Raw genomic sequence first — 25095 nt, forward strand, 5'->3', positions numbered from 1 at the left:
AGAACCACCTGCCCCACTACATTCAATGCTGCGGTCTTCCCTCTTCACTTCTTCACCTGAGCTTTTCTTACATGCATTTTTTTTTTTCTTTTTTAGCATTGGAAGAGAGACTCTAACAAGTACTGCTAGGGCCACAGAAATACTTTTTTAAAGGCTTACCATCCCTCATCACTAACTTAGAAAGTACGCCAGTAGACCAATTTACAGCTTCCTCAATTGCTGCTAATGACAAATACCTACCGACACCACATGTTTAGGGGAACGCAAAGCTAACCGTGACATCCAAACGATCAGGCCACACTTTGTAAACCAATTTCTTAATGAACAGCAGTTTAAACCAGAAAATTTAGTTAATCTGAAACAAATTCATCCTGGCAACTGAAAAACAAATGGCTAAGGTCCCACATTTTAGAGTTCAGATTTAATTCCACCCAGTTACTAAGCAGAATAGTTTGGTCATGTACCAACCCCCAAGCTGCCCCAAACAGCTGAGAGGACACAGCAGAGAAAGAGTCTGGCAATACAAGCTGCTACATGGCAGCAGGAGAGCACTGACAGCACCTTGCTACCCCAGCAAGCAGTGCCCCTCTGTCAGCAGTGCACTGCCTGGCTGGTATCTTCCTTCCACTGTGCAGGCGGACTGAAAGATGAGAAACCTGTCCGAAAAAGAAGCAAAGCAAAAGCCCCCCCTCAATCCCTTCGACCCAGTGACAATACATGGGTGGAAGGGCCTGGGAGGTTGGGCTATTCATGTTTCCAATTCAGCATGAAATTCAGAAAGGCTTCTTAACAGGGCTCAAAGCACAAGTGAGAGGAGGAGACCAAGGTTATTGCTACCAAGGAATATTCTGGGAAACATGGCACGTAAGACAAGGGAGTTTGAGGAGATGGCGGAACAGCCATAACCTCCATGAGCAAAACAGCCGTTCAGCTAAAGCTGATTGAGCTTGCTAACCCCAGGCTTCTCCCATCTACCCGTTAACAATTCATCCATGTCTGAGTCCCTCTCAGCCCCGAGACCCAGGCTAGATCCCTCCCAGCCTCCTCAGCAGATGAATGGATAGGCACACACGCTCCCCAAAGAACGGGCGGAGGGAAAGTGAAATCCACAAGCTCCTGGGGGCCTTCCTGCTGCTGCTGCAAGCAGAGGAGCTTGGCCTACCACAGTGTGTCACAACACTCATCACTAACATGAGATAGAATCCGGTCTACTGAGCATCTTACGTCAAATAAGAGAGACTGGTGTTTATTTTGGACTTTGTAGTATGTGGTTTTCTGAGTATAGAAATGTGCAGATAACAGACAATTAGAGGAAGTCAGAGAATGGGATTCAAAGCCAGCTACTCGATGGGCTGTCTGGGGCATCTAACGCTGAAATGCACTGAAAGAGAGTGAAAACTAGTTTTAAAAGAATAAAAAAACCTTTCTTTCCTTGCTGTCACACCACCGTCATCTTCAGTGGTGGTGCCAGTGTCTCCCTTAGGGAGAGCCGTCATTTTATTTTAGTTAGATAATTTAATGTCTCAAAAAAAAGCTGTGAGTCAGCAGCTGAGCATGCGAGAGAGATGCAGGCTGGTCAGGACAGGTTTGGTCAACCCTCAGCGTGCAGCTCCTCACACTCACCACTTCCTGACCATTTCCTCTCTACACCTGCCCTCGTCCCCCCTTCCTTCCAACACAGAGTACTCCCTGCTGTAATATCAAGGAGATGACTGTCCCAAACAACTGACCCATATGAAGCCTGCATTTGGAAGCACAACGAGCACTGGAAACACCACCGTAGTGTTTCAAAAATGATCTATAAACTACAATCTATCTAACAGTTTCATGTGACTGGGAGCGAAACGCAGCCTACCAGCCCACAGCACGAGTGCAATTCTTTTCTCACAGGGCAGAGGACAGTGATTCATTCATTCCTCTGTCCAACTGGGACCAGATGAGTGAAGGCCTAAGAGAGATGAGCCGAGGTTTGGCCAAGCCTTCAGGACCAGCACCTCTGTTCTCGCAGAGGCCATGGCATCCCCCAAAGTCCGGTGCCTTCTCTGAGAAGCCACAGGTATTCTCAAACAAAAGCAGCTCTGCTATTCAGCTGCACATTCAAACAAAATCAGCAACTGTACAAAACACAATTACTTTAAAACAGGGCACAAATACCACATTGTGCATCTAGCCCACTGTGCCAAGAAACACTGACCAGCATCCGGTCATAAAGAGGCGAATTGTTTGGAATAAAAATAAATAAATAAATTAAAAATTAAGCTGCCACATGTGCACACACATTGAGCCCGAGCGCACAGCACACTGTGGCTAGCCACAGCTGGGGATCAAAGCGTGCCGCAGCGGTGGCGGCTGAACTGCCAGAAAGCTCTGAATGAGGGTTTTGGAGGGGAGCCGCGCAGGGAGGGGGGCCAGGGACAGAAACCTGAGAAGCTTGTACTGCACAGAGGCAATTACAGGAGAAGGCCACCGAAGACAAAAGAGGAGAGAGCTCTCATCCCTGGAAATTCCTGAAAGCCTGAGGGAACTCACCTGGCAGCTTGGGCCAGGCTCTCTAGAGTTTGGATAAGAGCATCGCCATCACTCTTCAGGCTCTCCAAGCGCTTCTCGTTTGAAGTTATCTGGAACAAAAAGAAAGAACGGTTATCAAAGGCAGAGCAAGAAATTCCTCTGTCGTCTTCTGTGGGATGGGGGGAGAGGGAAACAAGTTACAGCATTTGTTACACTTGTAAATGGAATGTGACATTAAAGAGACCCAAGAGAAAGTCCCTTTTACCAAACAGGGCTGAAGTTTAGGCGCAGACTGTCTGAGATGTCTTGGCTTAATTAACAAGATTCACTCTCATTCTGAGCCCCTGTATGAGTGCAAATTCACACATCACAGCCTGCCAATCCTGATTGTGTTCTTACCACCAGTGCAAATACAAAACCCCTTGGTTCTGAATTCCAGGGAGATCCGAGCCGGCAGTCATTTTCATTTTTCACTTCAGGGAAAAAATAACCAAGCATGTATCAGCCTTCAGATCAGGGCATGTGGGGTTTTCTCTGAGAGGAACCAGGTTAAAAAGCACTGCAATAGTAGCAACTGCATATTCAATGTTTTCTTGCCACTCATCAGTCATTAGGAATATTACCTGCACAGGGCTGTCACCTACGGAGCAGGGAATGAATGACCGAAGCTATATGCCCTTCTATGTCAAGTGAATCCTGACTAGAGCTGATTTTGCCGCGGCTGTTTTTTATCACACTGATCTCTCATGACTGGTTTATGGCATCTCCAGCCTTACGCTGCGTAAGTGCACGGCTACAAGTGGCTGCACATTTCCTGACCAGTGAGCCACATGAATGGGAAGGTCACAGGGGGCACAGCCTGAACTTGCACGGCACTGTGGCACAGACACTGAATGCTTGGCAGCTTGCTGAAGAAGCTCTCCTATCTCAAAAAATTACTGAAGAAAAAAAACGAAAAGGTTTGCATGTCAGTTCTTGCTTAAAAAGGTAAGTAAATCTTGGCAAAAAAGAAAGGAAAAGGACCAGAGCAGCTGATTATTTTGATACTGGGAGTTAATGCTTGAAACGACAATTTTTAATCCCCAAACCTGGCAAGGACTTTTAAGCTTTAACATGCCATGGCTGGCCCTATTTACCATTGATCAAGCATCCGGGCGATACGCCTTCAAGTCTCCCTCTTAAATCACAAGAGAAGCAGTATTTACAGCTACCAGCCCACCATCATTTATCAGCGGTGATTCTGAAACACCAGTGTCACTACAGCTATAATCATAACATCCTGCAGTTAAGCAGGAACAGGGATCTGTCTGTAGTAAGCGAAGATCTATCCTGTGTGTTGGGGAAAAAACAGTGAACAATTACCTAAGTACAAATCATTGGTAAATCCTGATTACAGGTCATTAAACCTTTTTAGTCTCTTGAGGTTATCTTTGAACCCCTCAGTTTATATTTCCGTCATCCATTCTTCTTTAATTCTCATCCTGTACTTACAGAAGACATTTTGTAATCCGGGTCCTGAATTTTAGAAGAAAGAGGTATGAAATTGTAGCATTACAGTTACTGAAAGAGAAAAGTGCATCAGCCTCAAGATGTTGCTTTTCTGTCCTGAGGAGCGCTCCTGCCTCTGCTAAACACTTGCCACAGCCTCTGCAGCTCTCCGCCAGGGCCACATTCTTTGCTCATGGCCCTTGTTCACCCTGCACACTTGAAAGAGGAAGAGGTCACAGGGGGCGAAGGGGGAGTTGTAGCTGAAGACTGGGTCCTGCTCCATAAAACCTTGAGGTCACGTAAAGGCTACAGACATCTCTCATACTAATACATCCTTGTGCTTGGGTGCTGAAACCTGCACCACCTCCGTGTTCTTTAAACATGCCAGCCTTTGTGCATTACACAGAGAATGTTCGAAATACGTTATAAAAGCTATAAAATCTTATACCATTTTTTTTTAAATTCTGAAATGCTCTACTTCAGTTAATGACTTAGTCCAATGGAATTTCCCAAATCTGCCTGTGTTGCAGCATGCCTTGTGCCATTATTAAGAATACATTTCTGTGGATACAATGCATCTGAATGGGAAGGATTAAAACGGCTTTATATGCACAGGAATTATAACAGATAGAAACAGAACGACCTATGAGATTATCTACTCCATCTCCCTGTTATACTTCACTGTCCAGAGCAACTTCCAGCCAGAAGCAATGGGGTTTCTGTGATATCCATCTGCGGGGGCTACCGCACCACATAGAAAATGCTTCAGTAAGATCCTGTCAGCAGTAAAGGCATACCACAAGGAGGGAAAGGATCAGGCCTTTAGTAGCAGCAGCCTGCAGATTTTTTAAATTAAGTTTCAAACAAACTCGGGGCATATATTTTTTGAGATCATCAGCTAACAGCTTCGCACAAAACAAGGTGCGTCAGCGAAAACCCGCATGGACAAAATGCAGCTGTACAGCCTCACAGCAGGCTTCCGCAGCTGCTCCCCATTACTGGAGTTCAGAAAGCTGTTTTCTGCCCACCAAGAGGCATCCGCACCACAGACTCACCTCACACGGGGCAGGGGAGAGCACTGATGCTGCAGCAGCAGGCAAGGCACAGGCTGCGTACAGGGCGAGTGGCCCCGGCTGCACCTGGCCATCCCTTTTGTCCAGTATCCTCACGCTGTTATTGCTCTGACCACTAACACTTGCTTGCCCCTTTTATATTATGCTGTGTAGGAAATCTGAGTGACCAGAAGGTCTCTCACATGAGGTGGATGAGGTCCTGCTTCACATAAAGGTCATGAGAAACACTGACTGATCTTAGGAATCATCATTTGCTTTCAAGAACTGAAATAAAACTTTGTTCCCTATTTAAAAATTGCTCTGTTTTTGTCTTCACTTTGTTCTATAGATAAAAATAAATTATGATAACACAGCAAACTGCCAGCAATCAAACTTTTGGAAACACAGTATTTTTATGCATCTCATTACCTTTTTCTCCTTCCCAGCATGACTGTATCTTTTATCCAGCCCAGTTCTAGCTAATGCAGGATTTTCATAACTGCTTCAGTGATCTCTTGTAATAACACTGATTTGTTAGGGTTGGCTACAACACATATTCAATGACATAATTGATACCTATTCCTTTAATTAAAAATGTAATTAAATCTCAGTTTAGTTGTATACTCATTGGAATTTAGTAAGAATCCCAAAATGATGTTGCTTTATTAAGCTAGTAACCATTCTGAAGCTTTCCTCTCTTCAATTCTATTAAACAAGGATGAGTCATAAAGAGTCCATAACTGATATGTAAAGATCAGTATTTCCTAAAATTTAGAATAGCTGTTCAGGTATTATGGTGCTTGGTATTGGATTCTTGATCTAAATGACTTTTGCAATTCAATTTTCAAGAAAACATGGCAATCTAAGAGATAATCTATTTTCTTAAGGCTTATTGTTTCATAATACTGCTTTCTCTGGTTTGTCATAACTTACATTTTGTAATTTATGACTGAGTTAAGGGACCTAGTAGTAAACTGCTCTCCTACCATATTGAAGAGAAAGAAATTCTCCTGCTTTGTTGCGTTTTCAAACTGCGAGCTTGATGTCTGTGAAGCAAACTGTACTGAAACTGGGAAACAACGTAAAACATTTCTTTGATAAAAATAAGGAATTTTTAAATTTGAATTTTTTTTTCATTGAAGAAAGGTCTCAGGAGCATATTTAGTTGCACCTTCAAATGTTATATTCTCAAATAAACAGCTACTGGAGATGTTTATCATTTCTACTCTTAGCAGATTCTCTTTTACATGCCATCACCATGTCTGTATACACAGACACAAGCAAATCATTTCATAAACTCTCCTTCACGTAAACTTGGCTTTCTTTCCCAAACACGCCTCAATATTTTAACCTCAAAGTTATGCTTCCTACTTTTTCCTCAAAATTTAACACAATTAAGCTAATTATCCTTGCAGGATCAGTTAGCTCAAGTTCTCACTCAACTTTGCCAACGCTGATGGAGAGCAGCCACACAAATAACACGGGAGCTGCCGTGGCTGGTTTATTGGAGCCACCAGGTAGTCGTAGCTCTAACGTTAGCATCGCTTCAACATCAGCACACGCTGAAGTACCGCTTATCCCCAGCCAGAGGGTTTTCTGTGAATGGGAACTGTAGTGTCAGCTAATACTGAGGTTAAAACAATCACCATTTTTATCTGCGCATTAGCTGGGATCCTATGGAGGACATGAAATATATTTAGAAGAAAGGATAAGTTTTCTGGAAAAAAAAGAAATCAAAGAGTTAAGCATATTCCTGTTGCCCTCGAGACACTATCTCAAATAATGTCTTCATAATAAGTGCTGTCCCCACAGTTTAAGAAGCATACCTCAGACTCCTGATTCCTGCACCACCTTGGGCTGGCTCGGGGACTGCCAGTCAAACACCGCGTCTTTTCAGCCCCAAAGCCGCCGTTTCAAATGCAGTCTGGGCTGGTGGTGATTGAGAGTTGATGGCTATTCACAGCTGCTTAGAGTGACCTTATTCTCATTTTTAAGGAGCAAATGTCACAAAATACAGTGGTGTCAAAGGCATCACCGTAGCCGACGTGACAGCCCAGCAAGTAAGTGAATGGGATGGCAGCTTCAGAAACGAGGCATAATGCCTGGCTGGAGGAGAAAGCCTCCCAGCGCTGCTGACCACTTGTGCCTATCCCAGAGCATTGAAAGGCACTTTTCCTCCCAGGCTGTCAGCACGGAGCTATTCACAAGCAGTGCAGCAAAGAAAGCCCACTGCTTGGTTTGTCACTCACAGTTCCCAACAACACGGCCAGAAACACGCAGCCGCTCCTCTTCACGGAAGAGCATTACGACCAAGGAGATTCTGCAAACACAGACCTGAGCAGGTGAGCAGCTACGTGAAATAAAACTGACAGACTCATTGATCATGTTCAAATGTACTAAATACAGATATTTGAAAATACAACCCTCTGCAAGCACATACATTAAAGTGGTATTGTCCAGAGAAGGTACAACAAACGGATCCATCACTGCCATTCTTTCTGTAGGCTTGCACACTTACTCATTCAAGGTAACATAGCCCCACATTGGTATAATCAAGGGCCAGACCCAATAAAACATTTGGACCCTACAGAGTAGAGGCTGTAATGACATTTTAGGGGTAAGCAATCTGGAATGGAGACCTAGACACCTGCACAGAGCACGGGAGGGCTGAGGTTCAGAAGGGCAAGAAAACCTGCATGGGGAATAACTCCACACCTTTTCTCAGTGCCCCTACACAAGGCTACGGGCTCACAGGCTCTTGCAGTCCTCTCCCCTTTTCCAGACAATCGAACATCGCATTTTTTGTTGCTGTGGCAGAGCTTCCCACAGACGGGGAGAGGCAGGGAGGGTCAGGCAGTTCCCCACAAGCGAAGAACACCGTGACGAGGCACGGCCTCCTCACTTCACTGCCGGGTTGGGGAAGGGAAGCCTGCCCTCCTGTTTACCAGGGGAGTGCTCTAGCTATTGGACCAGTTTGGAATCTATGGCAAGATTTTATTTATTTTTATTTTAAATAAAAACTAAACAGCCAAAAACAACAACAAAAAATCCCAGATATTTGCAAGGGCCTTTTGTGAGGTGCTTAATCTGGCATTTCATGTGTTAGATATGCTCTCAGCAGGTACGTGGGACTGGATGTTTCAAAGAGCATATGTCCAATCAATTTATGGGTTATTTAATGTAAAATAATGGTAACTCTTGCCAGGTTACGCAACTGGAGAAAAGGACCACCCAAGGGCAGCATGCTCTCAGAGACACTACATGCTTATGAGGGTGGCCACATGGTATTCTTGTTCTCCATAAGAGCTCATCCTAAGGGGTAAAAACCTTTCTGACATCCACCCCATCACTCGTCTGTCTATAAATGGTTCAGCTGGAGAGAGACAGACAGAAAGTGCATGTGGGAAGAACAGATCAAGTCGGACGAGTTGTATTTACGTTACTAATTGCCAACTCATTTGAACAGGCCTGAGCAATGTTGCTGGACCATAAAAACAAGAAATGAAAGTTACAAAAGCATGAGTGTTCCAGGTGTGCTTTGGCAAGCATTATTATAGTCAGGGATTGCAGACACAAAATTACAAAGACTTTGTGGCCTTCAGATCCTGCAAATACGTGCGAAAACAAGCAGGTATCTGTGACCAAAAAACAAAAACAAAAAAAAAAAACCTACATCAGACAGCTTAGCTCTGATTTTAGAGTTCAAAAATCTTTTTTTTTTCCCTCTTTATGGACAAAATTCTTGTTCCACTGAAGTCAGCGGCAAACTCCGTTTGACTTTGATAAGGCCAAGATTTCATTCAACATGTTTTGTCGTCTTCTAATTTGTATGTGTGTGCAGGTTTACTCCAAGTTCAAAGCAATTTCCACGGCTAACTTGGAAACACACGGGTCTCCTGGCAGGCTGAACGGCACGCTGTCTCAAGGGCTAGTTGCAGGGAGACGAGGAATGTCTCCCCCACGCTGTATAATTGTTAATTGATTTTGGATGTTCCTTGACACCTTCCACTTTGACGCTATTTTCTGCCCTTCAGCACATACATAACACACACAAAGGCGTGCTCCAGGGTTGTTGTAAAGTTATAAAATTACCAACTCTAAGGGGTATTATCTAAGCACTAGAGAAGATTCATAAAACCTCAGGATCATTATCGAACTGAAGAGTGCTCTCAGTCTTGTTTGATTTTGATTTTTGGCGTTGTTGCTAGCAGTGTTCTCAACTGATTTTCAGAACATACAAAACGTCTTTATAACCCAGAAAATAGCCATTATTGCAGTTTCTATCCTCTGTAACTAGTGAGTTTAAAACATCTGACTTAACAGAACTGGGTAGGGCAATCTCTTTACATCCATTAGAACCAGCCGTCCACAACAACTTCATCAGCAGAAGGAAACTGAAGTCCTGACGGGTGTCTGCAAGGTGCTGTAGAAGACTTCCACACAGTGTTGCAGGGTTACATTGCACATGTGCATAAGCAAGCCCAACATCAATATGACATTAAAAATAAACACTTGCCACGCTGTTGCCGGTGATCTCATCTACAAACACAAGTTCGTCTGTCATCTGCATGCCAGTGACTCCCTGAGGTACCACTTCAGACTAATTTCAGTCTGCCAAACAATAATCCCTGCTGGCCTCAAGCATCAGCTTTGGCAAAATGGGGCCACAGACAGAGCTTATGCCCTCCTCGCAAGCCCCTCCGATTCCTCTTCCCACCTGCCATCACCTTGCTGGACCTGAAGAGACCACCACCTCCCAGCTACACTTCACCCTGCTGGTCTCATGAGAGTTCCCTGCACTAAAGAGAAGGCTCTCATGTTCAAATGTCCTTCATAGTCTCTTTTTCTCTTTGTCAGCTTTTCTCCTAAAACAGCTTCTGACAAGCAACTCCCAATCCTTTTTAGATGTTGACTCCTGTAGCTCTCTTTCCAGCGCTGATGTTGTTTATGGGCTAACAATTCAACTCTCGATTAAGACCCCTGAATTCCAGCAGCTGTCATCCTTTATATTTCTCTGTAAAACCACAGAATAGTCTGACTGCAAAGTTTGTTTGGAGTTATATCCAACTTTCATTGATATGCTCCACACGTTAGGGATGGCCTTCTTTTCTTTTCGTGGGCACAGCAACTAATACAACTGACCCTAAATCTTCTGCTGCCATATTTCATGCTATGATGATTCAAAGTAATTTCAAATGCTTATACGCTTGTATAAGAATCATTGCTACAGATAACTCACCTTCTCACTATTAGGAAAAACAGTGACACCCAGAACATATTGGAGAGTGCTGACCTTTAAATGGCAATTACTGTATAGGAGAAGTATGCAAGCAACCAAGCAATTACCAATTTCATAAATGCTTACATATCTAAGGACACAAGCACTTGAGCAGCCATGCCTGTGGTGCACAAATGAACTGGCCAAACCCCTAGGAACTGTCAAGTATTTGCAGTTTACTGAGGAATTTTAATTTTAATGCGTACAGCCTCAAAAAATTAATAGCTCCAACTTGACTTTGTCTCTTTTCTTGATTTAAAATGCTCCTCATAAAAATAAAAGACTACTACGCCTTGATGAAGCCAGAGTGATGTGAGGAGATGCTGTCAAATTGTCCTTATGCAGACCTGTTGATGCAATTAAAGCCTGATCTAATATGCAAAATCCTTAGCTTCCCCTGGGCAGAATCTTTATATAGCATTAACTTTTGCGGAGGATGAAGCAAAAGTAGAAATCTCTTGCTCACATTGGTTGTAATCTGAACTTGAACACAGGACTTCAACTACTAAAAATCTGCACAACTTGACGGAACATTTTAGATTTACCATTCCAAGAATAGCAGAAATATCATGAGTTATATTAAGAACTAACATAGAATATGAAAAGAACATAGTTGAAAAATGAAAAGAGCAACAGAATCTTCTTTAAAAACATTATGGACCATGATTTTAAGCTATGTATTAAAGCATTAAACATTAGTTCCTTTATAACATCTGTTGACTTAGTTTCTATGCACACACAAAACTTGGACCTAAAGCCCTTGGGGTTTTCCTTTACTACCAAACATAGACAGTCCTTCATACACTGGAAAAAGACAAAACTTAGGTCTGAAGATCTTTTTATTAGGGGAGAAAAGTGTCATTATATTTGGCTTTATATATAAAGCAACTAGATATGCAAATGACTGAACAGGGAAATAAGTATCTAAAACATCGATTCTAAGGAAAATTATGCTTTATGTAATGGTTCAATTTCCATAAAATTGTAAAAATGGTCATAAAAACAAATGGACTTCTGAAATCTGTGCTTGCTCATTGTCATGTGACAGATGGCTCTGGCTGCCTGGCAGAAAGCAAACGGCTAACTAATTGGTCCTCACTGACCTCACAGAGAAACATTTTGGTCTATTCATATTTTTTTTATTTTTATTTTTTATTTTTTAAACGAGCCCAGTTGCATTTAGGTATCTTTATAGCAGCTAGAAAGTCATGTGTGTGCAATTACAGAGAGGAGGTCAAAAGGAAGTAATAGTGATGAGCTCAACAGATGACACAGCTTGGCAATCTCAACAGAATTGCACTAAGTAAAATTACAGTGCACTGAAACACCAAATGAGTCCGGCAATACTTTTGTGCCCACAGAAACAATGAATTAGGACTCCATAACAAAAACAACAGTGATAGTCACTGGGAATTATGCTGGCCTTGAATTATGTATCAAATTAACAGGTTGCAGGTTTCATAACCGTCAGTTTCACTGTACAACTGGAAGGAAAACATCTGTCCATGTGAAAAGAGAGCGTATTTCTCACTGCCAAATGTGACAGCTCTACTTTTTGGATGGCTCCTGTATCTCCTCATAATCATACTGGGCTCCCAGCTTCCAAACACCAGCACAGCACCAATCCCCAGGGGCGGGTCTTAGAAAGCCAACACATTTCCAAACAAGCAGGTAAGAATCTTCCCACAGTAACATGAGTCCACAGTATGCCAGCCACTGCAACAAAGACTTTTCATTCTCACTGCTCTCTAAAATTAAGAGCAAGTTGTCCCTTCTGTGATTCCCCACATCCAGTGTCATTAAGGACCAGCCATTACAGACTGGCGGAATATTGCCACGTCAGCCATGCAATAATCATCAACCAAAATGGCGGCCAACTCCGCACCTAATGCAAACACACACATACTTTCAGACTTGCACTACTTGTTCCAAATGAACAGACTGCATAAGATTTCATGCAAAATGAATAGCTCTACAGGCCAACTTGCAAGTAAGTCTCCACAGTTACTTCAGAGACCATCCCCACTCCCTGCATCTCACGCTGTAGAAAACCACAAGTCTTCAGTCACTCATGTTCTGTTTTTTGTCAATATTAGCAATTTCATTTGGCTCTGTTTGGACTCCATACTTCACCCCGACACCTGCTGCTTTAGTGATATCAAGCAACTAGCGTTTTAACGATTTCATTCCCCGTTTTCTTCTCCTTACCTCACCTCACATATACCCACACTTGGCTGACTACCAGTTTCACCAGTGTCTGGCAGGAACAGACTCCTGAGAAGCTTTCCTATGCTTTTGTCAATTCACTGAGATCCAGCTCCTGGCAGTCTATGGATGAGAGAAACCCTTGCAGCTGTCCCCAACGTAATACCATCTTGCTGTTCTTTATAATCATATTTCAAGATACAGATGAATATAAACACTGCAGAATTTCTTTGCTGCAACTGCAAAAACAAAAGGGCTCTAAGACAAGGTTAAATGATTTACAGCAGAAACTTGCAAAGAGAAGATAAACCCCTTTTTTTTTTTTTTCCTCTCAATATAGTGCTGTATAGTCATCTTCATCTTTGCTTATCAGCTGCCTTTTTCCAACACGTGCAAGAAGTGCTCTTATTATACTAGGGAGCAAAAAGGATCCAGCTCTTCAACCTGGCAGTCTTCTATCAACAACAAAAGAGAAGACTGCAAGTCCAATATGGTGTCAGTAACTGGTGACATGAATGGCAATTTACTGTATTAGTGCTGATAAAAGATGTCATGGAAGGCCAAGGTTCATTTTATTTAAGGGTAAACTCAAGTTGCTAGTCACTCATCCCTGACATCATAAAAAGAAGAGCAACACAAGACAACTCTGCATAAATACTTCATAGCAGATGGAACAAAGGGAAGGGCTGTCTGCGCAGCTCATAAGCTTGGGAACGACATTTCCTCCTAATAAAATTATTTTTATTATTGCCCAATTGTGATCGTCAAAGTGGGACAACGAAAGGAAGTATCTAACACGGTGTCAAGAAGTGAACCTAGAAATTACAAAATATGTACTTAAATTGTTCTTCCTCACCACATGGAAGGCTGTCTCGCACTGAGTTACCACAGATACTCCAGCTTATCTTCTGCATTATGTAGTTAAACACATTTTTCCTAAATTAAAATCATGCAATTAAGTAAATCAATCACAAGTACCTGAGTTTAAACAGTTTAAGAAATTACCAGCCACTTAGCTAGAATGTGAAATCTATGTATATATGCACCCACTAATTGCAATGCTAAGTGGGCTGGCTTGAACCACCACTGATGGTGCTTTACACTAACTCATTTTACTCCTGGTTATAAAAGACTTGGGTGCCATACAATCCGCTGTGTTGTCTCACAAAGAGATAAAACTTGAAGAAATAAGTCTACAACAGAGGGAGGATCTGTCCTTCCATAAACACAAAATCCACTGAGTTGCCATATTAAAAAGCCTTTTTCCTATAGAAAGTGAACAGTTTAATTTGGATAGGAGAACACTCGCTTAAAGACAAACTGTTTTTCTTCGTAACTCTGCAATACAGTAAAGATTGACCTTTACATCCCCATTTTGATGCTTATATTGAAGAAACAGCCTAGAAGGCAACATCTACTGAGAAAAAAAATTAGGGAAGCGACTTTTCTATAAAAGTGTCAAGCAAGTCCTATTGAAAATTTTAATAAATATGAGTCCAGCTGCTGTGGCTGAATGTTAACCAGCTTTGTGGTGCACTGTTTGTTTGGCCATGAGATACTTGTTGAGACAAGTTAAACTTCAATCTTGACTTACATGATTAAGTATTTCAGGGAGAAAACTATTCTTTGTAGCTTTTGTTATCTCAAAATACGTTATATTTGAGTATCAGCAGAGGAACAAACATTTTCTTTTATACATGCATCGGCTTTTTGCTTTTATCTTGTGGGTGAATTTAGTGTTCAGGAAATGGATACCACGGGCTAAAAGCAATCCTAATGAATGCAAGGGCTCTGAGAAACTTCGCCCACGCAGATGGGGCAGTGAACCTTTTACACTTACCTTACAGCACCACCACTATGGCAGTCTTGGCTTCAGCTGAATAGACAGTCGTATCGAACTGTGTACAAAAGGCTACCGACAACACAGCTTTCAGCTATGATCTAATCAGGATGTGAACTGGATATTTTTTCCACTCATTTTCTTTTTTACCATGAAAAAAAAGGTTGTGAAGTACTATTATCACATGATAATACCCATAATAAATACATACAGGTTCCAAATAAAGCATTTTCAACTTCATAAAGCAGTTTGTTTTCTCTTAGAGGTTTCAAGTTAAAACCCTTCAGACATTTTTGCTGATGTGCAGTTAATTACATCATTGTTTTGAGTTTGCCATTGCACAACTACTGTGAACAAGGTGTGCCTTGAAATTAGATGGTGCAGCTCATACACTTAACCTGATTAGGTCAATAATTTAAATATTAACACTGTTATGGAAATGAAAGCAGACAGATTCTCATTAAAAAAGTCATTACGCACTCATGTTGTATAGTTTTTAAAACACAGGGCTTAATGTTTTCAGACACAGAATGAGCATCTGGATGTCTGCCACATGATACTGCCTTTTGCTCCCATAGCCACAGCAGCAGTCAATTTTATAACTTTGTCCTCCAGTACAAGGTAACTGAGTCACAGTGCAAACTTAATCACATCACAATACAAAGCTGATGCGATGATCTCATCACTGTTCCAGGAAAAGGAATAAACTCAATTCTTATTTACACTCAAAACTCTAGCTTTTAGCAAATACCTTACAAAGGCCCTGACCGTACAGTAGAGAGAGCAAGTAATGTGACTGGCACTCTGTTAAGGAAAAGTATTAATGTAAGTGAGAAGGTGTTTTGTCAGATGATTTCTGAATTTTAAGGGGTTTTGGAGCTTAACCAAATCTATGATCCTTTCTGGAAAGGTTAAGGTACCTGGAAGTTACCTTTATGTCAGGTTAAAAATAATTTTGTGCATTAAAGAAAAGATTTATTGTACTATTTGAAGTACTCAAGCCAATCTAAATTGGCTAGGAGGCTCATTTTCAAGCATGCAGAAACAAAATCTACAATGACTAAAACTGACTTAAAAGGAATACCTGTCTAATCAAAGCCTCTAGCTCACCTGTTTTCTTTTTTCTTCCTTTTTTTTTTTTTTGGTAGGACTGGCAGGAGAAGTCTTATCTTCTAAGAGTTGCACTTAAAACTGATTGCTAATAAAGATTGGAAGAATGACTGGGATTATCATTCTAAAACAGCAGCCAGGGGAACTGGGTGGATCAAGGGATTGCTAATGAGATATCAAGTCTTTCACATCTAAACTGTTGATTTAAACTCAGTCCAAGACAAAAAGATTCCCCCATCTGGTGGGCATCTGATGATCTGTAAGAAATAAGGTGATGTTCTCACTCTGTTCTTAGAAGATACATGTCTTAAGAGCACTGAATTGCCAAGCAAAATTGGCACTGATTGCAGTGAAACCAAGAAATGAATTGACAATGAAAAAAATTAAATTATCTTTTTATCCCTCAATAACGTAATACAAAATAAGGCGTTCGTTTACTGGATCAGATTTAGATCATGATTACTTTCCCCGGGATGCTCAAAATAAGGGTTTCAGCCTCTAATGCTATGAGGAAAATTTTAAATTGAAAACATTTTAGTAAAGTAAAAATTACTAAATTCCAGAGTAGACATATTGGCCCTTAATGACTTATAATTTACAGAAAAGCCAGTGGTAGATGTGAGTGACTCAGACAACTTCCTGTTGTGCTTTTCTGCAGGAGCAGTCATTATCACATGTCAGTTGCTCAGAACTTAGCACTCTTCAGTCCTCTCACTTAATAGAAGTAAATTAATCATTTTGAATCATTTATTTACTCTGTGAATTTAGACTTTGGCTTCACTCATAAATTACAGTAAATATATCATTTTAATGTACCTACTTGTCATAGCTGTTCTACATGTTTTGTTTGTTTGAACATACTTCAGTCTACGAACTATTTGCAACTCCTAGTACTGTGATCCTTGATTTACTAATGAGATTCATGACAGCTCAACTGTATGACATACTACTGTTTCTCTTCACTGACTACTGGACTGGGTTGGACTAAGAGTCCACCTCCCAGGCCTAAAGCTCTTTGCTCCTGGTACACAACACAGCTCCTCATTTCAAGTGGCTACTGTGCAAACCGAGCTCGTAGCCAGCACATGGAGATGGACTGACCGACCTTACCAGCATGTGAATCAGAGGGTTGGGCACACGCTAACCGCCGCAGCAGGAGCAGAGCCTGTTCCCCTCAGTCAGCTTTCTTCCCTCTTCCTCCCTGGAAGTACTCCTCCTATCCCTTAACCCACCTCACTCCCATCCCCACAGCAATTACCAGCCACCTGCAGGACAGGAACCAACCAGAGCAAGATCCAGGCATGTGCTGGTGGCACTGCATGGAATGGGGGGGCTAGGGGAGTCCTTTATTGTGTCTTTCAAAGGACCCTTCTGCTGAGGTCACTGCTGTACCAGGGAAGCCAGCTTCTTCCTCTGCTAGGCCCCAGGACAAATCCAGAGAGATTGCCCCTTGGACCAGGAAGAAGTAATATGGTCCCTGTAAATAATGAGAGGTGTTGACCATCCACCGAGGTCTCTCGCACCCCTCCATGGCACCACCAAAAAGCTCATGCAGGTTCTAAGATGCCCCTCTACAGCAGGTATGCTCAGCTGGCCAAAGCCGCCAAACACAAGGCAGGGGACAAAGAGCGACACCACAGAATGTGGAAGAGGGCACCTTGCAAGAAGACACCATTTCTTCTCCCACTGATCCCTACTTACTCTCTTCCTCTTGCACACTGCCTCCCAGATCCTGCTCACCCCCAAGCCCGGTTTTGCTAGCCACCCCTCTGCAGACACCCATGAGGAGAGGCTGGACACTTGTCCTATGGGACAAAAATGGCAAGCATAATTCATGGGGAGGTGGGGACAGGGATCCTTCACATTATTAGAGGAGGTCACTGAGGCATCCATTGCCCCATCTCCCAGGACAACTGTGAGTAACACCACCATCATACTCCTCTCAAAGTCCTTGAGGAAACCTTGGATATGGCCCTTGAGAAGGTAGAGCTTGCCTGAGCTGATTCCAGGCAAAAATCCATTCTGAAGAGACAAGTACTTGGTCACCACCTTTCCAGAAAATCAAGGCCCTGGCTCTGACTCCTGTCACTTGAGGAGAAGATGATTCCCTGCCTTCCTATCTGGTCTTCATCTAGGTGCTGAGACATCAGCACTCCTCATTCTCTTTCCTGCCTAAATCTCCTACAGCTCCAGCTGTTTCCAGTCCCCATGCTGACCATTTGTGGCCAATCTCATGAGGCTTGGCAAATGCCTGAATCATAGAACCATAGAATAATTAAGGTTGGAAGAGACCTTCAAGATCATCTGGTCCAACCATCACTCTACCACCAATGTCACCCACTAAACCATGTCCCAAAGCACCAGGTTTAACCTTTCCTTCGACACCCCAGGGACGGTGACACCACCACCTCCCTGGGTAACCCATTCCACTGCCTGACTGCTCTTTCTGCAAAGAAATGTCTCCTCATTACCAACCTAAACCTCCCCTGGCACAACTTGAGGCCATTCCCTCTAGTCCTATCACTAGCTACCTGTGAGAAGAGGTCAACCCCCAGCTCCCCACACCTTCCTTCCAGGTAGTTGTAGAGAGCAATAAGGTCTCCCCTGAGCCTCCTCTTCTCCAGACTAAACAACCCCAGCTCCTTCAGCCACTCCTCCCAGGACTTGTGTTTCAGGCCCTTCACCAGCTTCGTAGCCCTTCTCTGGACATGCTCCAGGGCCTCGATGGCCTTGTAGTGAGGGGTCCAAAGCTGAACACAGTACTCGAGGTGCAGCTAGCCCTTTCTTCTCACATTTCCTGTGCATGTGTAAGAGAGGTGTCTTCCTCTTCCAGGAGGCTGCTAACATGCTTCTTGGCACATTCTCCAATTCCCCTTCCAGAGGAGTTGGATTTGTAACCAGAGAAATGTGCCTCAGGCCTGTGGTCTTTCTGGATCCAGACTTTACCCTCTCTATCCTGTCATTCAGTGCACTAGGGTGGGTAAGGCAGGTGCCTTTAGGCTTTAAAACATCTTGCAACAGATGACAACTTGCCACAACCCTCCACCAACCAGACTTCTTCACGTTGCTACAGCAAACGGATTGGTACTTACCTTCTCTACATCCGAGGACCTTTACAGTGAGGAAAAGACTTATTCCTTCCCATCAGGCTAGCCAAAACTTCCAAATGGCCTCTACAAAGCCTATGTCCTCTGACAGGCTACTATAAAAACAACTATAAATTGCCAAAATTAAGAACTGGTCATTGTTACAGACAAGAGGTAGCAGTCCAGGAAAGGTGCTGATCAGCCAGGGAGGAGCTCCTTACTCATTTCTGGCCCCATTGACATTTTTCTCAGACCAACTGCCTACAAGCCCCAAGGTCTGTATAGTTAGGATGATTTTTCCCTCCAAACATTATTCAGTATTTTTCAGTACTGAATTTCATGTGCAATTCTGTCATCCATTCAATGAAAATTTTGAGTAGTCTGCAACTTTTCACAATCAATCCTAATTTTGAATAATTCTCCATCATTAAAAACCTTAATCACTTTGCAGTTCATGTCTTTTTCCAGGCAATTTATAAACACACTCCACAGCAAATATCCTAGTAGGTTTATGATAGTAAACTATGTTTATTTTGAAAAACTAGACATTTACTATTTTCTATCATTTAAGCTGTTACTAATCTCAAGAAGAACTTTCCTTTTTCCTATGGCAGATTAGTTTATTTAGGAAGTTCTACTGAGACACCTTATGAAAGGCCTTTTAAAAATCCAAGTCCATTATATCAAATGTATTACAATTCTTCACAAACTAGTGAGTCACTTGGACAAACTGGAGAAATATAAATTACCTTTACATACACCATATTGACTCTTACATAAGGGACTTTATTTACCTTTTGTTTATCCATCTCTTCCTTTTTATCATACCTACCTATTCAATCTTAACAAAACTTAACAAAAATCAGAGTTAATTGTTTGCAGTTCTCATAACGATCCCTGAGCCATTTTAAAATTTTTATTACAGATGTTGATTTTACTTGATAGGTTGCATACCACAATTACAGGCTAAGCAATTTCATCTGAGTTCCTCTAGAATTCATGGACAATTACCCTTGGGACCAACTGACCTGGTCCCTGATCAAATTGTTCAAAAGCATCTTTTTGTAACACCTTAATTTTTTGGACATTTCTTTACATAGACAGAAAACAAAACAAACAACAACAAAAAGAACTGATTGAGACAACAAAACTGTGCAACTTTCACTAGAAGAAAATTTAAAAGTCTGAAAAGTGAACTTTATGGTATCTGACTTCCCCTCTTTTTGTATTCACAGGAATACTTTACATGTCAGTGTACAAAATGAATCTTTGATACATAGACAGTAGTTTCTCAAAACCTTCAAATAATAAAAGTAAATAGTCATGAATGATTACTATCTTCATTGCAAATTATGTACTTTTTCATTTGATGAACTGATACACTATTAAATGAAGACTGTGTGGGACCTAGAAAAATGGCATCCTTGTCTCTATTATGAGACAACATTTTGAAAAATATAGATGTCAGAATATAACCTGGATGACTGACCATGGTACATAACATATAATAATCATATTGATAGAACTACACAAACAATAATCTAAATTACCACTACATACTTCTTATGATCTACTTAAAGTCTTACCACCTCCATGTTTATAGACATAAACATTCCAAGACAGATAGAAAACTGCACATATTTTGAAGTCCTCTGATGGACACCTCACCTGGAGGTAAGCTATCTCGTTACCTTGAAATGGTTTCTTAGGATTTCCCTAGAAACATCTCCTGGAGAAAATTCCCACAGATAAGACACTTCTTTCTGTTTGTGTCTGTCCCTTATCATATTTCCATTCAAAAATTTAGCAAGCCAGAGGGTCTCCTCAAAACTGATAGAGTGACACTTCCTATATGGTGCAGTTTCTGAATTTACTCACGAAAATCAAAATGAGAAAAGTTTTTGAAGAGCAGGTTCCCATGAATTTGTAGTGTGTATACGACAAGCACACAAATACAATTAACATATCTAGCTTTTGAGTCTGAGAACAAATTGTGGGTGTATTAGTTCCTGCTTAATGAGAGTACCACTGAAGTACTTTTAAAAAGGATAATAAGGCACTGCAAAGAACTAAGAATCATGAAACTATTTATAAGAAGAGGATAATTTTGTGATGGGTGTGGACTGTGGGAGTTTTCTGAATAGATGCTCAGAGCCAAGAAAAACTAACTCTTTCTTCTTTTTCTAAATGAAACAAAAACTTCTAATAAAGACATCAGATAAATGGAATAATGTTATTGCCACAGGACATACAAAGTATGCTAAGAACAGGATATTACAGCATTCAATTAGCAGAAATCACAGGTTTAGAGTTTACAGACTGATAAAGCATAAGGAAGCTAATATTAGAAAATGTTGCAAATGTATCTGAAAACAACTAAAATACTCTTGAGAACACTGCTTACCATATTAGAGGAGGAAAATTTGCATAATTAAAAGGCATTGATAATTTTCGTAATGCAGGTGAAGCAGCGAGAACATCATTGCATTGTAGTTAGAACTAATTGTCCGTCTCATTTTAAGTTGGACTCAGAAACTTCAGACAAGTCAGTGGCATTTACATGAGTAAAAGTTGCTACAACAACTATATTTAAAACACATTAGGGCAACTAACTTTTAGTTTATCAGTAGACAAAAGACTATCAAAAGTATGCTGCCAACCAACATTTGAGGGCAAAAAAAAAGAAGATAATTTCTCTAAACAATCTTTAAGGGTGTGGGACAGAAAATGCTAAATTAGGGAAAAACGTCAGAGTGGTTACGATACAGAAATAGAAGGCTGACTGGTACATAACAGAAAGTGCAAAGACCAGATTGTTAACAAAGAAGTCTCATGGATGAGGCTGTCAAAAGAATAAGCTGGAAGCTGGCAATGGGGAGGGAAGAGAAATTTGGCAGAGGCCAGTTATGGTCTTCAGATTCTGAGATCACAACAGAGGACTGATTACTGGTTAGGACTATCCTCAGAGCAACTGACTGACAGGAGATAATATTTCTTTACATCTCTCTTCACAAAAGCCTGCAGCAACAGATGGATTTTGCAGCATAATCTAAAGGTCAACCACTTCTGACCAGCAAAGTAATGGAGAACAGACCAGAGACTGCAGCCATTTCAGCACTGGGGAGACCTAATTAAAAATGATCATCATATTTAACTGGTGCTTCACTATTGCACAAGGACAGAGGCAGCACCTGATGTATCTTAGGTATGTTCAAATCAATAAGTGAGACTTAAGAGGATAGCTCTGCATAAATGTAAATCACATGCCAAATTCACAACTTGCAAGAAACAATATGTACAAATAGTTCTCCATCAGCAGAAGTATTTTTAAAGCTTTTAAGCATGTCACAGTGTTCTGAGCTCAAAGGGACAAAAGGGGGGATTTTGTAGCGATGCAACTGGAAAAAATGGCTGAGAAATATTTTCAAGAGTTGTAGATTAAAAAAAAAAAAGACTGCCACATGGACATTCAGAAGCACTTATGATTGACCAAGACTCTCAAGCTGCAAACTTGAAATAAGACAATTCTCTTTGGTTAAGGAAACTGGCTCTACACTGGGATACTGCTCAGCTTCTCTTCCCTTCACCAAAATTCCTACAATGCCAGGGGGTGTATCCCTCAGCTACTGAATGTCCTTTTGACTCAAAGCGACTAAATGAACACAACCGATGCTTAACAATCCCATTCACCACTGGTGAAGGCAGTGTATGCAACTGCAGCACCCATCCAGTCAGATACCATTTTGTACAGTCCTTCAGTAAGAAACCATCGCTGAACCTGACACATGCTGTCTTTCAGATAGGAATTCTATGCGTACACAGGGGCATTCGTATCAGTTACCAACGCCTGAATCACTGGATACTACAACACTAGTAGTAATTTCAGTTATTACGCAATTGATAATTCTGTAATTTAAGATGCAGAATTACTTTGATTATAATATCCCATGCTCCTTTAGCACACGTATTTCTGAAGATGCATTGCAGAAAGAAGCTTACTCTATCTTAAACTTCTGGGACTTTTTAACACTGCTGAGAGCATTTAGTTAAGTTTCCAGCTGCAGACCTTTAAACAGGAGCACAGAAAATGCATGTAAGAAAGGAAGCACACATTTTACTTTGATTTTGCCCCAGATGTTGATTTGATTCCATGAGACCATGAAGAAGACCAACCAGCGGGAATTAAAACATTAGATCACAATAAATCAACAGACATGAAAACATTAGCTCAGGCATTAAATTTACATTTTCCAGACCATTGGCTCTTGTGACCCAGAATACACTGGGAAATGTGAAGTTCTGCTGTCAGTTCTGTAGCTCACTTTCTCTCTAGCCCAAAGCAACAACCACAAAGTGCAGACGCTGGCTTCACTCTCTTGCCCTACACTGGAACATACTTGGTTTTAGGCATGGCTTACTTACAATCTTACTGCATATAGGAGTGGGAAAGATATGAACCATGCTTATCCTTGGACTGAAATGATGCATGCACTGTTTAAATGGAAACAGTAGCTGTGGGGCGACCATACAATCAGCAACATAGCTGCAAGAAGCTTTTGTGTACTGTGTGAGAAGGGAATTTTCAGACATTTCATTTTCTAATATGGAAGAAATATTTACTGAGCTTATAATAAGCTGTTACTTGTTTAACATTTTCAAGCCTTAAAAAACTTTTCAAATAAGGAAAGGTTTCAAGGTATGGCAAAAACCACATTGCCAAAACAAAAGTCAAATTCTTGCCATGAGCAATAACTTTTCAGAAAAGAAGAGTTAAAAAAAAAAGTCACCAGAAGTTTTAAAGACCAGATAATAACAAAATAATATCTCAGTAATCTCCCAGTAAGCTGTGGAAATTTCAACAACAGCTTAGGAAAATTTAAACCTGAGGCAGACACTTAGGAAAATTAAAAGCCCAAGCACTCCAAAGCTACAGTCATACAACTGTTATACAACTGAACAAATCAGAAAACTCCAAGAACAAGCAGCCATGCATGTCATGTTGAGTCCTGCCTATGCTGGAGAAGAAAAGAAAAAGAGACATTTTGCTGTCTTTAGGCTAACTTGCTTTTAGCATGCTTTCTCTCACTAGTATCACCACAGCGTTTCCCCTAAACCTTGTGCTGCAGTAAACGACTTTCACGGGTAGCTTTGTTTCTCTTCCCTCACTGCACATTATTTCAGAAATCCCACTAAAATAACACCAGCAACAAATGTTTAAACACGTCTGTCACTACCACAGTTTCAACAGCAGCACACAAAGGCTGTAATGACCACATCCTGCCCACTACTATTCACTCTGCTCAGCTCCACTGAGCAGACCCAGCAGGTTGCACATAGATAGCAAGAGGGAGACATTAATAAGTTGAACAACACTCCTGGACTTCTAACTTCACCTCTCTTGCAGAAAATTCAGATAAATACAAATCAACATAATGAGTACGTTTGTGATGGGAATATTGTCCAGGCACTACAGAATATCTAATGTTCTCAAGCAATATTGAATCAGTTATGGAACATTTGTAGTAATAGAAACAGGACATGATAAAAATACAGAAAGGTTTGGAGCGTTCCCATAATAAATTACCATCTCTAAGTTATCAAACATCATTAATGCAACAATATTCTACAGGTGAAGGTTCAAATCCACTCACACCTTCTGATTTCAGCTGGCCTTGCCAATGATGAGGCTATGCCTCATAAATGATGGAGGAATGTCCCACATACTGTACTACACATGCCCTTTATGTGACATACACTGAAGGTCAGCAGGTCTTCTGATAAACAAGGATGGGTTTGGAGTGGATATAAGACTGTAACCTTTCGATACAGAAATGGTGAAGCCTGTAATACTTTTTCTCCCCTTTCATCAAGAATAACCATAGATCCAGACACATGTGGGGGGCTGTGCACTGAGCCAAAACCCTGAGTATTAGAAGTAAGACAGTTTCTGTGTACGTCAAACCGATCACTTAGGTAAACGCAAACTGCATCCTTTTCTTGCTCTCTCTAAATCAAGGCATGGCTATGTTAAACACCACAGGGCAGATGTCAAAATTCCCCCTCTGAAAGAGATCAAGAGTGGTTCTTCTCCTGATGGAAAGTTAGAAGAAAGCCTGGTTGCCTCTGCTCTGGGCTACATCTGCACTTTTCTGTGAGGCTACTCCAAGAGTGAGAGCTTGTGGATGTCCTGTTACTGGAAATTAAGCGTTTCTCCCTTGTACCTTCAGCTGTGCTGGGGCTAAGTGGAAGAAGCACCCGTTATTGACACAGGCCCCAAGCAGCTATCCCTCACCAATCCATCCTAGCACAGCTCAGATTCGGTCTTCTCAGGTCTCTGTAGCCAAATTGTTTTCCTTTTGGATCAAGAAACTCATATATTCAATAAGTTTATCAAAGAAATTTTAACAAAAGATAGTTACCATAGTTACTGGGATATTGGTTAGGTTTTAAGGTCATAGGATGAGCTGGAGTTAGTAGAGAAACTTTATAACTTTCTCTACTCAATTGAATTATTTTTAGAAATAACAA

At 41.3% G+C, this 25095-nt stretch overlaps 1 protein-coding gene across 8 annotated transcripts in view; it reads right to left on the reverse strand.

Moving 5' to 3' along the window:
• The window catches only part of ULK4 (unc-51 like kinase 4), a 246606-nt gene that overhangs the window by 2502 nt on the left and 219009 nt on the right, over positions 1–25095 (reverse strand). For all 8 annotated transcript variants that reach the window (XM_066992021.1, XM_066992022.1, XM_066992019.1 and 5 more), the window contains one exon: positions 2530–2618. In XM_066992021.1, the coding sequence (XP_066848122.1) occupies positions 2578–2618 (41 nt within the window). In that variant the 3' untranslated portion in view covers positions 2530–2577. The remainder of the gene's footprint in view (positions 1–2529; positions 2619–25095) is intronic.

This window comes from Anser cygnoides, chromosome 2, assembly GCF_040182565.1.
Source record: "Anser cygnoides isolate HZ-2024a breed goose chromosome 2, Taihu_goose_T2T_genome, whole genome shotgun sequence".
NCBI classification, from domain to species: domain Eukaryota; kingdom Metazoa; phylum Chordata; class Aves; order Anseriformes; family Anatidae; genus Anser; species Anser cygnoides.